This window comes from Oryx dammah, unplaced genomic scaffold, assembly GCF_014754425.2.
Source record: "Oryx dammah isolate SB20612 unplaced genomic scaffold, SCBI_Odam_1.1 HiC_scaffold_27, whole genome shotgun sequence".
NCBI classification, from domain to species: Eukaryota; Metazoa; Chordata; class Mammalia; order Artiodactyla; family Bovidae; genus Oryx; species Oryx dammah.
This window is the reverse complement of record NW_024070211.1, coordinates 116,399,507-116,415,794: the sequence shown is the minus strand read 5'-3', so window position 1 is coordinate 116,415,794 and position 16,288 is coordinate 116,399,507. Positions and strand designations below refer to the sequence as shown.

The window sequence follows — 16,288 nt, the reverse complement described above, 5'->3', positions numbered from 1 at the left end:
ACATCTATTTCTGCTTTATTGACTAGGCCAAAGCCTTTGACTATGTGGATCACAAGAAACTGTGGAAAATTCTGAAAGGGATGGGAATACCAGACCACCTGACCTGTCTCTTGAGAAACCTGTATGCAGGTCAGGAAGCAACAGTTAGAACTGGACATGGAACATCAGACTGGTTCCAAATAGGAAAAGGAGTATGTCAAGGCTGTATAGTGTCACCCTGCTTATTTAACTTCTATGCAGAGTACATCATGAGAAACGCTGGGCTGGAAGAAGCACAAGCTGGAATCAAGATTGCCGGGAGAAATATCAATAACCTCAGATATGCAGATGACACCACCCTTATGGCAGAAAGTGAAGAAGAACTAAAGAGCCTCTTGATGAAAGTGAAACTGGAGAGTGAAAAAGTTGGCTTAAAGCTCAACATTCAGAAAATGAAGATCATGGCATCTGGTCCCATCACTCCATGGGAAATAGTGGAAACAGTGTCAGACTTTATTTTGGGGGGCTCCAAAATCACTGCAGATGGTGAGTGCAGCCATGAAATTAAAAGACTCTCACTCCTTGGAAGGAAAGTTATGACCAACCCAGACAGCATATTCAAAAGCAGAGACATTCCTTTGCCAACAAAGGTCCGTCTAGTCAAGGCTATGGTTTTTCCAGTGGTCATGTATGGATGTGAGAATTGGATTGTGAAGAAAGCTGAGCACCGAAGAATTGATGCCTTTGAACTGTGGTGTTGGAGAAGACTCTTGACAGTCCCTTGGACTCCAAGGAGATCCAACTGTACATCCTAAAGGAGTTCAGTCCTAGGTGTTCATTGGAAGGACTGATGCTGAGGCTGAAACTCCAATACTTTGGCCACCTCATGCAAAGAGTTGACTCATTGGAAAAGACCCTGATGCTGGGAGGGACTGGGGGCAGGAGGAGAAGGGGATGACAGCGGATGAGATGGCTGGATGGCATCACCGACTCCATACACATGAGTTTGGGTGAACTCCGGGAGTTGGTGATGGACAGGGAGGCCTGGCACGCTGCAATTCATGGGGTGGCAAAGAGTCAGTTGGACGTGACTGAGCGACTGAACTGAACTGAACTGAAACTCTAAAAATAGAGCTATCTATATTTTTTATAGCTCATATGTTTAAAAGTACCTATTTCCAATACTAAATTTACTTAAAGTTTAACAATACTAAATTAATAATACAAAGAAAAACAGGCACTTACTTGGCCATAAAACTATGTCAGGAATTCTCTGAAACATTCCTTCCCTGAGCAAAAATATCTCATGAAGACAATGACCTGTTTTGTGATTTAAAAAAGAAAATGTAAAAATACCTTAAAATTAAAGGAAATTTTAAACTTAAAACTAAATAGGATTTATATGAAGTTGCTTACCATGAGCTCTAAATACTCGATCATCTGCTTCTTGTGAATATGAAATATTAGTTTCTTTAAGGTCATGAAGAAAATCTTCACTTACAATAGAAGGAGGTGTATCACTAGGATTTAAGGATGCCTAGAAAATAAAATTGGTTTTTTTTTCCCTTATTTCTAAAAAATAAAAATTTGAAATGTTACAGAGACGTGACTATAAAACATGAATTTTTTTTTAAACATCTGAACTAGGACAGAAGCATAGAAATATAATAAATAATACATATGGAAACCAACTCTGTGACAGTAACCAATTACAAATGGTCTTAAAAACCACATTCTGTAACATAAGTTATAAGAGCCTTATGTTTTCTCTTTTGCTTCTATATCCCATATTTTCATTATTTCTAAAGTCTACAATTAAGGAGACTTCCCTGGCAGTCCAGTGGTTAAGACTCCATGCTTTCACTGCAGGGGGCATAGGTTCAATCCTTGATCAGAGAACTAATAAGTAAGATCCCCTATGCCACATGGTGTGGTCAAAAACAAATAAATATAATAAAAATAAAGATTATAATTAAGAAGATAGAAATCTTCAATTTTAAACTAGAGAGACTGGGATATAGATAGTTAACTTTTGCATTATCTACATTTCATCTGTAGATAAAATTTACCATTTCAGAATGATCAGCAAAAAGCCTCCCAATAAGAAGTAAACCCATTTTTATAGGCCTGCTTTAAAACTCACAACATTAAAACTTGATACTTAATTTCAACTAACAAGTATTCAACTTTAAAGCTATGTGACATTGGCTCACCCAACTTCTTTGAGCCTTGGTTTCTTCAACTATTAAATGAGATTATCACCATCAAATTTATACAACTGCCATAAGGAAGGAGAGTTAAATGTGGTAATTTTTGTGAAAAGCACCTATTATCATCCCTAGCATATAGGACGGAGAAGGCAATGGCACCCCACTCCGGTACTCTTGCCTGGAAAATCCCAGGGATGGAGGAGCCTGATGGGCTGCAGTCCATGGGATTGTTAAGAGTCGGACACAACTGGGCGACTTCCCTTTCACTTTTCACTTTCATGCATTGGAGAAGGAAATGGCAACCCACTCCAGTGTTCTTGCCTGGAGAATCCCAGGGACGGGGGAGCCTGGTAGGCTGCCATCTATGCGGCTGCACAGAGTCAGACATGACTAAAGCAACTCAGCAGCAGCAGCAGCATATAGGAAAAGTTCTACAAATGGCTAACCAAATCAAATCTGTTATGTTAGAAAAGCTATGGTATAGTATTTGGAAAAACTAAAATATAAGAATATGTAAAGAAAAATACATAGCCTTTAAATATCTTATTAATGTTCTATATTTAATATTCAGTTATATAATAAATATTTCTTGCACATGTGCTACAGGGCCCTGGTGATACAGCAGTGAGTTAAACCCAAAAAACTGACCTCATGGAATTAACCTATAGTAGAAAGAAATGACCAAAAGAATCTTGATAAAACATACAGATTACTAATTTTGTTAAGTTCCTGAAAATTGAAATGGCTTAAAACAGAAAAAAAGAAGTGCATGTAAAACTGGTAAAATTTCTGAATATGATACATAGATGGTATCAGTGTCAAAAAAAAAAAAAAGTAAAACAAATAGTCAAAACACAGAAAGAGAAGATGGTTATTTTGAGACATTAGTCTGCCATCTTCTCAGCCAGCCAGCTCTCTTAATAAAGTCGCATTCCTGGCCTCAAAAAAAAAAAAAAAAAAAAAAAATTAAGGAAATAGAGATTTTTTAAAGAAAGGTTAAAAGAAGGTTTGGGAGAGGTAGGGTTTAGATGTTTAGTCTAATTAAGTACAAGAATAAAATGTAACTGTGGACTTATAAATAAACAAAATAAGCACTCACTGAATATCTACAGCCCTTAATAATATGTTGAATATAGTGGATAATATAGTATAAATCATAGCCTCTGCACTTATGGAAGTTATAAACAAAGGGATATACAGAATACTATACCATAGTAAGTAACAAATAATAAACATTATAATTATATAAAGAAATGCTATTTCATTAGCTTAATACAATTTAAAGGTTTTTAACCCCCCCTTTCAGAAAAGTGATACAAGAGCAAACTAAAATTTTCTATCACTCATCTTAAAATCAAAATTATATTTTTAATCTTTAAATATTTTAAACGTTTTGATAATAATATATTACATTTTTATTTAAAATTATTCTATATAAATCCTAGATTACTGTCAGTTCATTACAAAATGTAAAAATAACAGCAACTTATATTTTGGTAATAAAGCGCTCTCACAGAATTAATTCATTTGAACTTCACTACTACTTGTGACACATAGAACTGACACTTATGACTCTCATTTCTCCTATTAAGGTAACTGAGGCTCACAGAGTTTAAAAGTTTGAGATAAATCTCAAGATAAATGTTGAGATTAGGCTCTACATCTGTGATGCTAAAAAACAAACAAACGAAAAACACCCCTAGAAAGTCTAACAAGGCCAATCAAACTGACAAAAAGGACAAATATATTAAAGCAACTGTAACAAATTATAAAGATAAGTTTAATTAATGTGGGATTAACCACACATACATACACGCTCAATTAAGAATATTATTAATTGTTTTTATTCGCTTACTTTAGAGGTAGTTTTATGCTCCACATTTACTCCAAGGGTATTCTGGATCCACTCTCTAAAAGTTGGCAATGACATGCCACTAAGAGGGTACCTAAGGTAAAAAGAAGTAAAACATTAGAGCAAAGTATCTTCATGTAAATTCAAATCTTAAATTCTGTTTCTAGCAGAGGTCAAGTAGTTGCTATCAAACCAACCCTCCCACATATAATGATAAGCTCTGGACAAAAACGAAAAAAAAAAAACTAATTATCTGAGGACAGTATAGATAGTCCAATGATAGGCAAAAATAGGGGGTAAGAAGAAAACAGCACCACATAAGTTTCCAGTTTCAACAGGTTTCAGCTAAAAGGGAAAGCTCCAGACACAGAGTACCACAGAAAGAATAAAGAATGCAAGAATGCAAAAACCCTATAATATCCCTGGCTTAAAGAACCATTGGATGGTGTTTGCAGTGAATACAGCATCTGGGAAGAGCACAGAAAAATCACGCAAATCCAGGAGTAGTTAGAGAGAGACTTGTATATAAACTCTGTTCAAATGTCTGGCTGACCTTGAATAACAAGTGTATGGAGCAGACTCTAAGCAGCCCAGTTAAGCTTAAAAGAACTGAATATAAAATTCAGCTGCTCACCATCACAAAAGTAAACCTGAGGTAAGTCAAGTTAATTGCTTGGTTTAAAAACAACAAAACCTTTTCAGACAAATTAACAGAATACAGACTTTCCTCAACATATCAGTAACAATGTCCAAGATACACTTCAAAATTATTAGACATAAACAACCAACAAATTGTTATCCATAATTAAGAGAAAAGGCAATCAATAAGAAACCCCAAGATGATCCAAAATATTGGAAATAGCACACAAGGATTTGAAAACAGCTGCTGCTGCTAAGTCGCTCAGTCGTGTCCAATTCTGGGCGACCCCATAGACGGCAGCCCACCAGGCTCCCCTGCCCCTGGGATTTTCCAGGCAAGAACACTGGAGTGGGTTGCCATTTCCTTCTCCAATGCATGAAAGTGAAAAGTGAAAGTGAAGCTGCTCAGTCGTGTCTGACTCTTAGTGACCCCATGGACTGCAGCCCACCAGGCTCCTCCATCCCTGGGATTTTCCAGGCAAGAGTATTGGAGTGGGGTGCCATTGCCTTCTCCCTTGAAAACAGCTATAACCACACTAAAGGACAAAAGGGAAAATATGTTACCAGCGAATAAGAGAAAATAAATCTCAGCAGAGAAATAGAAATTATTTTTTAAAACAGAAATTCTATAATTAAAATTAAAATAAAAATTCATTGGAGGAACTCAAAAACAGACCAGAGATGTCAGTGAACTTACAGTCAGAGCAATAAACATATATAATCTAAACAACAAAGAAAATAGAAAAAAATAAATAGAGCTGCAAGGACCTGTGGAACAATAGAAAAACACTAACATACATATAAATGGAGACCCAAGAACAAGAGGAAAAGGAATTAAAAAAAAAAGTATTTGAAGAAATAATAACAGAAAGTTTCCAAATCTGATGAAAGATGTAAGTTTAGAAATTAAAGAAAGTCAGAGAACTCTAGAAGATAAATGCAGAGGCATGTCACAGTCAAATTGCAACTTAAAAAACAAAGAGAAAAAAAGAAAGACATTCTAAAAGCATCTAGAGAAAAATGACATACTACACATAACGTAATAACAAAGTAATGACTGCCTTCTCATCAGAAAGTCCAGGAAAAAAAAGAAAGTCCAGAAAACTACTGAACAACATTTTTCAAGTGCTGAAAGGAAAAGAATGCCAACTTAGAACTTTATATCTGGTAAAAGGTATCCTTCAAGAACAAAAGTAAAACAAAGAGCTCTTCAGATGAAAACTAAAAGAACTAAGAGCCAGCACACCTACACTATAAGCAATGCCAGAGGAACTTGTACAGGCTGAACGGAAGTTAACGCTAAAGGTACTGTCTTCACAATGGAATAAGCAATGACTCAGAGTAAACATCTGAGCAAATATAACCATTCTTCTTGGTTTCTTTAAAAGGTGTACTACTTTTAAAAATTATAATACTGTATGATGAAGTGATAGAACTATAAATCATATCATGATGTGACAACCATAAAAAGAACAGGGATTAGTAAATAAACCAGATTTGCAAGGTGCCTGTATTTTATAAAAAGTGCTACAAAACATTTAAAACACACAAAAGAACTCCACAGAGCAGCAACAATATGAAAAAAAGTAGATCTGCTACTCAATTTTTGTTTCCTCTTATCTTCTAACCCAAATTCTATTTAAATAAGTTTATATGAATCATGAACATTATTTCATATACACAAGAAGCCCTAAACTGTATATATATGAGACTGATGCAGAAAACTCAAGTGCTTAGAGGGGGACCTTTTCAGTTTTAGAAATATTTATCAGAGATGGCAAAATATCAAGTGCTAGAAATAAAGAGATAAATATCCACCATCCAATCTCAGGGTTAGGTTTAGGTTTAGGTGTTAGTGGTTAGGATTAGGGTAGTAAAGAAGGTGGATATGCAAACAATAATATTCCAATGTGTTATAAAGAGGTAATAAAATAACCCTCAGAACAAACCAAATTTCAAAATGTTTATTTTAAAATGGTCAAATTTTCATTTTAGTAAACAAGTATTATCATGTGCCAGATATTGTTCTAAGTTTGTTATGTATATTAACTTATGATAATGTTATAAAGTTGATATTATTCCATTTTGTAAAAAAAAAGACATTAAGGCACAGACGTTACATAACTTAAGAGGTTCAGTTCAGTTCAGTCGCTCAGTCATGTCCAACTTTTTGTGACGCCATGGACTGCAGCACGCCAGGCTCCCCTGTCAATCACCAACTCCTGGATCTTGCTAAAACTCATGTCCATCCAGTTGGTGATGCCATCCAACCTTCTCATCCTCTGTTTTCTCCTCCTCCTGCCTTTAATCTTTCCCAGCATCAGGGTCTTTAAATGAGTTAGTTCTTCGCATCACGTGGCTAAAGTATTGGAGTCTCAGCTTCAGCATCAGTCCTTCCAATGAATATTCAGGATTAATTCCCTTTAGGATGGACTGGTTGGATCTCCTTGCAATCCAAGGGACTCTCAAGAGTCTTCTCCAACACCACAGTTCAAAAGCATCAATTCTTCAGTGCTCAGCTTTCTTTATAGTCCAACTCTCACATCCATACATGACTACTGGAAAATTCATAGCTTTAACTAGACAGATCTTTTTCAGCAAAGTAATGTCTTTGCTTTTTAATATGCTATCTAGGTTGGTCATAGCTTTTCTTCCAAGGAGCAGGCATCTTATAATTTCATGGCTGCAGTCACCATCTGCAGTGATTTTAGAGCCCAAGAGAATAAAGCCTGTCACTGTTTCCATTGTTTCCCCATCTATCGGCCATGAAGTAATGGGACCGGATGCCATGATCTTCGTTTTTTGGATGTTTAGTTTTAAGCCAGCTTTTTCACTCTCCTCTTTCACCTTCATCAAGAAGCTCTTTTATTCAGTACCTTTTCACTTTCTGCCATAAAGGTGGTGTCATCTGCATATCTGAAGTTATTAATATTTCTCCTGGCAATCTTGATTCCAGCTTGTGCTTCATCCAGATTGGCATTTCACATGATGTACTCTGCATATAAGTTAAATACACAAGGTGACAATATACAGCCTTGATAGACTCCTTTCTCACTTTGGAACCAGTCCGTTGTTCCATGTCTGGTTCTAACTGTTGCTTCTTGATCTTCATACAGGTTTCTCAGGAAGTGGGCAAGGTGATCTGGTATTCCATCTCTTTAAGAATTTTCCACAGTTTGTTATGATCCACACAGTCAAAGGCTTTAGTATAGTCAATGAAGCAGAAGTAGATGTTTTTCTAACTCTCTTGCTTTTTCTATGATCCAACAGATGTTGGCAACTTGATCTCTGGTTCCTCTGCCTTTTCTAAATACAGCTTGAACATCTGGAAGTTCTCAGTTCACACATTGTTGAAGCCTAGCTTGGAGAATTTTGAGCATTACTTTGCTAGCATGTAAGATGAGTGCAATTGTGCAGTAGTTTGAGCATTCTTTGGCATTGCCTTTCTTTGGGATTGGAATGAAAACTGACCTTTTCCAGTTCTGTGGCCACTGCTGAGTTTTCCAAATTTCCTGGCATATTGAGTGCAGCACTTCAACAGCATCATCTTTTAGGATCTGAAATAGTTCAGCTGAAACTCCATTACCTCCACTAGCTTTGTTCGTAGTCATGTTTCCTAAGGTCCACTTGATTTCGCACTCCAGGATATCTGGCTCTAGGTGAGTGATCACACCAACATGGTTATCTGGGTCATTATCTTTTTGGTATAGTTCTTCTGTGTATTCTTGCTACCTCTTCTTAGTATCTTCTGCTTCTGTTAGGTCCATACCATTTCTGTCCTTTATTGTATCCATCTGTGCATGAAATATTCCCGTGGTATCTCTAATTCTCTTGAAGAGATCTCTAGTCTTCCCCATTCTATTATTTTCTCTATTTCTTTGCATTGATCACTTGGGAAGGCTTTCTTATCTCTCTTTGCTATTCTTTGAAACTCTGCATTCAGAATAGATCTTTACCATGACTGAAAATCGGTTTGAAAACTTTTAAGAAATGGTTTTTGTTGTAAAATATAAGGTGAGATCAATTTACCACCTTTTCTTAAGATCCAAGTAGACTATATTATAGAAGATACAGAACCAGAGCAAACTTTCAAGACCAATGAAATCATTCTATAATGGAAAGAAAACTCTGGACATAAATATCCAAGAAGGAAGTGCACATCAAGATTTAATGTGACTAAAGTGGTTTGAGACTTCATAATTCTCTCTACCATTTGACTTTCCCTGTGAGGCCTCTCACATGTGAATATTGAGCCTACAATCAACAGTGTTTTTTTTTTTCTTCTACTCAAAGTTAAAACTGATCAAAGTTATTGGCTTTTTACTTTGCTAGAACAAACTATCTTATGTTTACATACTGGTTTAAATTGCTATTTATGTGCAAATTGTCAAAATTAAATTAAATATAAATGTTCATGCTTTAGGGAAAAAAAAGATTTAATGTGACTAAAGACAAAGTAACTCTCACTCTGGGGCAGTGCACAGAAGCAGCAGACTATTAGTAGATGCAGCCATCTATCCTGAGACCTAGAGTTCCACAACTGCTAACCAATTTTAAAGCTTTTTATAATGAAATAAAACTTTACAAATTATGCTACTGAAAATACAAAGTGCAGGAAACCCAAACAAATTCTCTCTATTTAATCATTAACTTATGCTTTGAAAGTTCCAATTAATGTATAACCACCTTTAAAGTCAAAGAATAATGACATCTTTCAAAATTTTTAGTTTATGGAAATCTATACCATTAGCTCTGAAGTATTGCCTTCTGCTGCTTAAACTTAGGAGGACTTAATTCATCTATATCTGGAAAGAATAAAAATGGTAAGATTATAAATCTACAGGACTATAAACTGTCAAATTACAAATCTGTTCAGAAAATAGATTGTGTTCAGGGAAAATCTTATTTTCCCCTGACATCTATGAAAGCTTATAATTGCATCTAAATTAATGGCTGGGTTTGAAATACCAAAGTTAACCTCCCCAAAATATATACAGACAACCAACCACATTTACTCATAAAATTTTTCTACCTTTTTAATGTTCTTTGGATCAGAAATAGGGGAATCCCTATAAATTTTCATTGGGAGTCACTCAGTTTCTGGCACCTATGAATTTCCCTTTCTTTCTTTCCTGCTCTGTTATCTTTTTTTCTTGTGGTATTTTATCCATGTTTTCTATCTGGTTATAGAAGGCAACCCACTCCAGTACTCTTGCCTGGAAAATTCCATGGATGGAGAGCCTGGTAGGCTACAGTCCATGGGGTCGCAAAGAGTTGGATATGACTGAGCGACTTCACTTACTTACTTGTAGAAGGCAAAGGGTCAGTACACTACAATGCCAGAATAAAAGTCTTCATAAAGAATTTTAAAAACTGGCCTTACAATGTAATATTATTAATACAAAATGGTGACTTGATACTGTTGATACTCAACCTTTCCAGTCAGAAACTTCATTTTCTCTTTTAAGTATATCACAACCTTCTTATGCTTCTGCCCTTTACCCCCCTCTGGAACAATAGGAACTTTAGTCATAGAGTATCTTTTTACAATATGACTAACTCGACTGTAGCAGTGTATAGAGTGTAGAAGGCTCCTGTAAAGTGATTCCAGAGACTGGAAAGAGAATAAAATCAATACAATGGATAGTATGATATCTTATTAGCACAAGAAATAGCACAAGAATGAACCTTAAGAGCACTTGAGTTTTAATCACAATTTCCCACTGCACAGGTGACCTCAAGTAAGGTGTTTAACCTCCCTCATCCTCAATCTCCTAATTATTTCTAAGAATACATCACTAACCACTTAGGGTTATTTTAGGATAACTCAGTAAGAACTCAATAAATAGCTATTGTTATCTTAAAGAACATTTGTAAGTGTTTTCTAATTAAAAAAAAAAATTTAACCATTATCCCTAGGAGACTAGACTAGAGAAAGCTATGTTTCAGTTCAATCCTGTTTATTATCCTGTCTGGGCTAAAGTAATGGTGTACCAAAATGGGAATTGAGTGTTATTCAGTTATTTGGTTTTAGGTATTAAATAATTTATGTAGCACATATTTAACCCTACAGCATTTAAATCCCATCTTCATGTTCACAGAATTACCCTTTGGATAGTGGGTAACTCAGTGAGAAGCAAAGGTTACCTGTGCAGGCTCTGCCAATCAAATGTACTCTTGTTTTCCTCCCTTCTCCCTCACTGGACTTGGACTCAGGAGTCAAGAGTGCAAAAGAAATGAAGCCTTTATGGAATGCCTTCTGGTTGGAAGGGCAACAGCACTCTTCCAAAACCCAAAGTCAACAGAAGAATTCTCTAATTCTACTACAACCTGGCCAACAATTTCTCTCATGACAATTGAATTCCCTCTGCTTTGAATTTATGCTCTCCAAACAATATATAAATTACAAATTTTGCTTTCTACATATCTTAATATCAGAAAGGGCAATAACAAGTGTTCTACACCCCGAAAAAGAAATAATCTAATCATAAATGAATACACCAGGGTTCTAATTTTTTTCTAATATCTTATGAGTGTTACACATATGTTGGCCACCCACCATCTGATCCTTTCTGGAAAAACCAGCAAGTCAAGTGTCAGAACACCCAAAATAAAAGCCAGATTCTAAACCATGGGTATAAGGGTTCATACAGTAAGGTATAAATAGTTGTGACACTTTCTGTGATTAATCATTCACTTAACATACATACACTGCTAACATAAACTACTACAAAGCCACACTACTACACAGAAGACAGTAGGTTTATGCTTTCAATGGTGCTGGGCACAAAGCGCCTATCTGCCCCTCACACAGAGCAAAGATGCTATGCCTTCAGCACCCAGAGATAGAGAAATGAAGGTAATATCTGAGAAGAGAGGAAGTTGGTTTTTCTAAGTTGACAAGATTCACTTTTTCCCCCCTGAAGATTTTGTAAAGCCATCTCTACATAACAAATTTCTACTGTATTAGACATTATTCTACTGAAAATATAAACACTCGATCTTCAGATCCTGATTCAAAATACCTATAAAATGACACCTTTGAGACAATTAGAGAAAGGGAATGTGAAATAGATAACCAGATATTATAAAATTTGTTATATTGAGGAGTATGATAATGGTGGTGGTTTAGATGCGAAGTCGTGTCTGACTCTTTGCGAACCCATGGACTGTAGCCCACCAGGTGCCTCTGTCCATGAGATTTTCCAGGCAAGAATACTGGAGTGGATTGCCATTTTCTTCTCCAGAGGATCTTCCCAACCCAGGAATCGAACTCAGGTCTCCTGCATTGCAGGCAGATTCTTTACCAACTGAGCAATGTTGATAATTGGTTTTACCAGGTCCTTTTAAGGGATATACATACAAATATTTAGAAGGGACATGACAATGTCAGAATTTGATACACAAAAGAAAAAGAAAAGCATTTATTACAAAATATTAGTCACTTTTAAATCTAGGGAGAAGCCATTATATTATCTTGTCTACTTTTATATATGTCTATTATTTAATGTTATATTTGTTATTTATGTTTAAAATTTTTCATACAAAGATAAATAAAAGGAACAAAACAGAGAATAAACCAAAGTTACCTTTTCCCAGTCAACTCAATTTGTCCTTTCTTATTGAAGATGAACTTGGAATCATTATATCCCCATCCATTCCATTTCATAACTTCTTGCCTAATAAGCAGAAAAATATATGAGATCTATGCTAAACATCTCAAAACTGAACAGTGCATCATTGACTATTAACTTTCACAATCATTTAATAGAAGACCTTATTCTACTAATATTATGTTGCCTTAAATAAAGCAAATATATTAAAAATGTCGGTGCATGAATATTTCTAAATATAGAATCACTGATGGGCAGCACTTGCTTCCTAAAGAGCTACAGCCACTAAATTTAATGCATAAAAAGGAAAAAGGAAGAAAGAAGAAGAATGGAAAAAAAATTTTAAGAGTACACATACACTTCATTTTGTACATGTTATTGAGTTTGCATTATATAATTACCTACATGTCATTTCCCATTCAAATTTCACCTGAACAGGAAACAAATTTCTGCATAAATTAGGAAAATCACAATTATTAATCTTCTGTTACAATAAAAAATACCAATTTACAAAGTCATTTTCATCAAAATCAATGACTCACCCATCTAATTTTGCACATTACAAAAGAATCAGACAGGCCTGGACCCATGTAGAACACAATAAGCAACCACACTGAAGTACTGTATCAGCATTTAATACATATTTTAGCATGGTACTGTAGTATACTTGGGTCACTGAAATAAACTAATGGTGAATCTTCTTATTGCAAATTCAGTGATGCAGTTTATGATGAAAATAGCTGAAGAAAACCCTTGTCTATGAATAAAGTTACTTGCTTCCTTAAAATTTCAAAATACATCACAGGAAAAAAAACCTATGTGTGGTGATGAACGTAAACTAGATTTATTATGGTGATAAACTCACAATACACACAAATACGGAAACACTAAGGTGTACACCTAAAACCAGTATAATGTTAACATGTCAGTTTTACTTCAATTTTTTTTAAATTTCAAAATAAAGATGTACTATTAAAGAGTATCCTAATTTTCCATAATTCTCAAGGAAGAAAATGACAGCTGACAAGCAAATCTTTTATTATAACATAATTCTTTTCCTGATTCAAAGGCTTTTCAAACAAGTAGAATGCTAACACAATACAATTGAACCAAATACAGTCATTAATAGTGTAATGAAATTCCTATCTAAACACAAAATTAAGAACCTAGGAATGCTATCTTTAAAATTATAATTGCTATTAATAAAAACTATAGTCACTATACAAAAACAAACTGTTCAAAAACATATGTTTTGTTTTTCAAAAACATCTTAAACAGCATCAAATCCAGATATTAGATTTGCAGATATGCCTGTTATAAACTACCACTCAGTATTTTCTTCTTATTTCACAACTCTACCCCACTGTAGAGAGAGATTTTGCAAGAGAGCTTTTGGAAAAAAATCTCTACAGAAAGATCTCATGACTACTGTCATATGCCTAATACACACTTGTTTTCTTAAATTTATACAATGTAAAAAAACATTAGGTAATCATCCACTTTGCCTTTTTTAATGATTGCATTCTCTTCACTTTTATGAATATAACTTAGCTAGTATTTTTATATTTCCATAAGAGAATAATATGGAGATTTTAGCTAATATCTTTACTTAATATTTTATAATGTGTGCATAAATTTTTTATATATGAAATGATTATTTTATTAGTGAATTTAAACATTTGCCAGGAAATCTGCACGCTATAAAATAGTAGTTTGCTATTACACAAAAATGTAAAATGAGCAATGTAGTCATTTTGCCTTGATATTACAATCACTAGCAACGGGAAATTATTTCACTACAGATGATGGATTTGGCATGTTTACACAGCTTAACAATGAACATCATTTTCCTTAAAAATTATACTTAGAATTTAAAAAGATTATCCCCAGATGGCCTCAAAGTAAAAAGCTAAATGTGATTACATGTGTTCACTCTTAACATTTCACAAGAAAAACGAATTGAGGTAAGCAGGAAATATCTGCTGATGTATACTGAAAAATGAAGACATACTCAAGATTCTGGAATTGAAATTTTCAGTTGGGTAATATCCTAAAGAACTTCCAAGCTTTCAACTATAGGCTAAAGTACCTTTTTTTCTTTTTTCATTTCAATCAGAAATTCTACCTATGATATAGGCCTACCATATTCATAGCAATTTTTGGAGGCTTCCCAGAAGTTGAAATAAAGGCATTTGTAATGCATTTGTGCCTAAAAAAAAAAAAAAAAATGCAAGCCTATGTTGCTTAAATACTATATAATTAAAATCTATGTTAGCTCAATACCAATCTTCTATTATTTTTAAAGTATCCCACATGTTAAATAAAAAGTAGGCAAATTTCCTAGGCTTCTGGTTTTAAACTTTTACACATATGTCCTTTCAAATGATTAATATTTCCTAAGACACTTACACACAACTATGTGATTACCTTAAACTTTAACTTTTTATATAGAAGAATGTGATGAGAACACTGAAGGGCATTACAGTATTAACATTTTAAAAATTAAAGTAAAACTTTACATAGTCATAGAATTCAAAAACTAAAAAGGTCCTTAGAAACTATCGAGGTCAACTGCCTATTTTTCAGATAAAGAAATGTGAGCCCCATGGAACATACTCCAGGATAGACAACATCTTGGGTCACAAATCAAGCTTTAGTAAATTTAAGAAAATTGAAATCATATCAAGCATCTTCTCTGACCACAACACTATGCAACTAGATATTACAAGAAAAAAACTGTAAGAAACGTAAGCACATGAAGATTAAACAACACGTTTCTAAATAACCAACAGGTTACTGAAGAGATCAAAAGGGAAATCAAAAAATTTCTAGAAACAAATGACCTACCTCAAGAACCAAGAAAAACATCAAACAGACAACCTAACTTTACATCTAAAACAACTGGAAAAAGAAGAACAAAAAACCCCAAAATTAGTAGAAGGAAAGAAATCATAAAGATTTGAGCAGAAATAAATGAAAAACAAATGAAAGAAACAATAGTAAAAATTAATAAAACTAAAAGCTGGTTCTTTGAGGAGATAAACAAAATTGACAAGCCTTTAGCCAGACTCATCGAGAAAAAAAAGAGAGAAGAATCAAATCAACAAAATTAGAAATGAAAAACGGGAGGTTACAACAGACAATGCAGAAATACAAACGGTTATAAGAGACTATTATGAACAACTATATGGCAATAAAATGGATGACCTGGAAGAAATGGACAGATTCTTAGAAAAGTTCACTCTTAGAAAAGTTAGAATTTGAACTTAGAAAAGTTCAAGACTGAACCAGGAAGAAATGGAAATTATGAACAACCCAATTACAAGTACTGAAATTGAAGCCGTGATCAAAAATCTCCCAAAAAACAAAAGCCCAGGACCAGATGGCTTCACAGGAGAATTCAATCAAACATTTCAGTTCATTTCAGTCACTCAGTCATGTCCGACTCTTTGTGACCCCATGAATCGCAACACACCAGGCCTCCCTGTCCATCACCAACTCCCGGAGTTCACTCAGGCTCACACCCATCGAGTCAGTGACGCCATCCAGCCATCTCATCCTCTGTTGTCCCCTTCTCCTCCTGCCCCCAATCCCTCCCAGCATCAGAGTCTTTTCCAATGAGTCAACTCTTCACATGAGGTGGCCAAAGTGCTGGAGTTTCAGCTTTAGCATCATTCCTTCCAAAGAAATCCCAGGGCTGATCTCCTTCAGAATGGACTGGTTGGATCTCCTTGCTGTCCAAGGGACTCTCAAGAGTCTTCTCCAACACCACAGTTCAAGAGCATCAATTCTTCGGCGCTCAGCTTTCTTCACAGTCCAACTCTCACATCCCTACATGAGCACTGGAAAAACCATAGCCTTGACTAGACGGACCTTTGTTGGCAAAGCAATGTCTCTGCTTTATAATATGCTGTCTAGGTTGGTCATAACTTTTCTTCCAAGGAGTAAGTGTCTTTTAATTTCATGGCTGCAATCACCATCTACAGTGATTTTGG

The 16,288-nt window shown here is 34.9% G+C and overlaps 1 protein-coding gene across 1 annotated transcript in view; it reads right to left on the bottom strand.

Annotated features, from left to right (window-relative positions):
• The window catches only part of AGPS (alkylglycerone phosphate synthase), a 131,523-nt gene that overhangs the window by 83,797 nt on the left and 31,438 nt on the right, over positions 1 to 16,288 (bottom strand). The window contains exons 2-5 of the mRNA XM_040227698.1: positions 12,270 to 12,359; positions 4,045 to 4,135; positions 1,396 to 1,516; positions 1,225 to 1,299 (exon numbers count right to left, since the gene is read on the bottom strand). Of these exons, the coding sequence (XP_040083632.1) occupies positions 1,225 to 1,299; positions 1,396 to 1,516; positions 4,045 to 4,135; positions 12,270 to 12,359 (377 nt within the window). The remainder of the gene's footprint in view (positions 1 to 1,224; positions 1,300 to 1,395; positions 1,517 to 4,044; positions 4,136 to 12,269; positions 12,360 to 16,288) is intronic.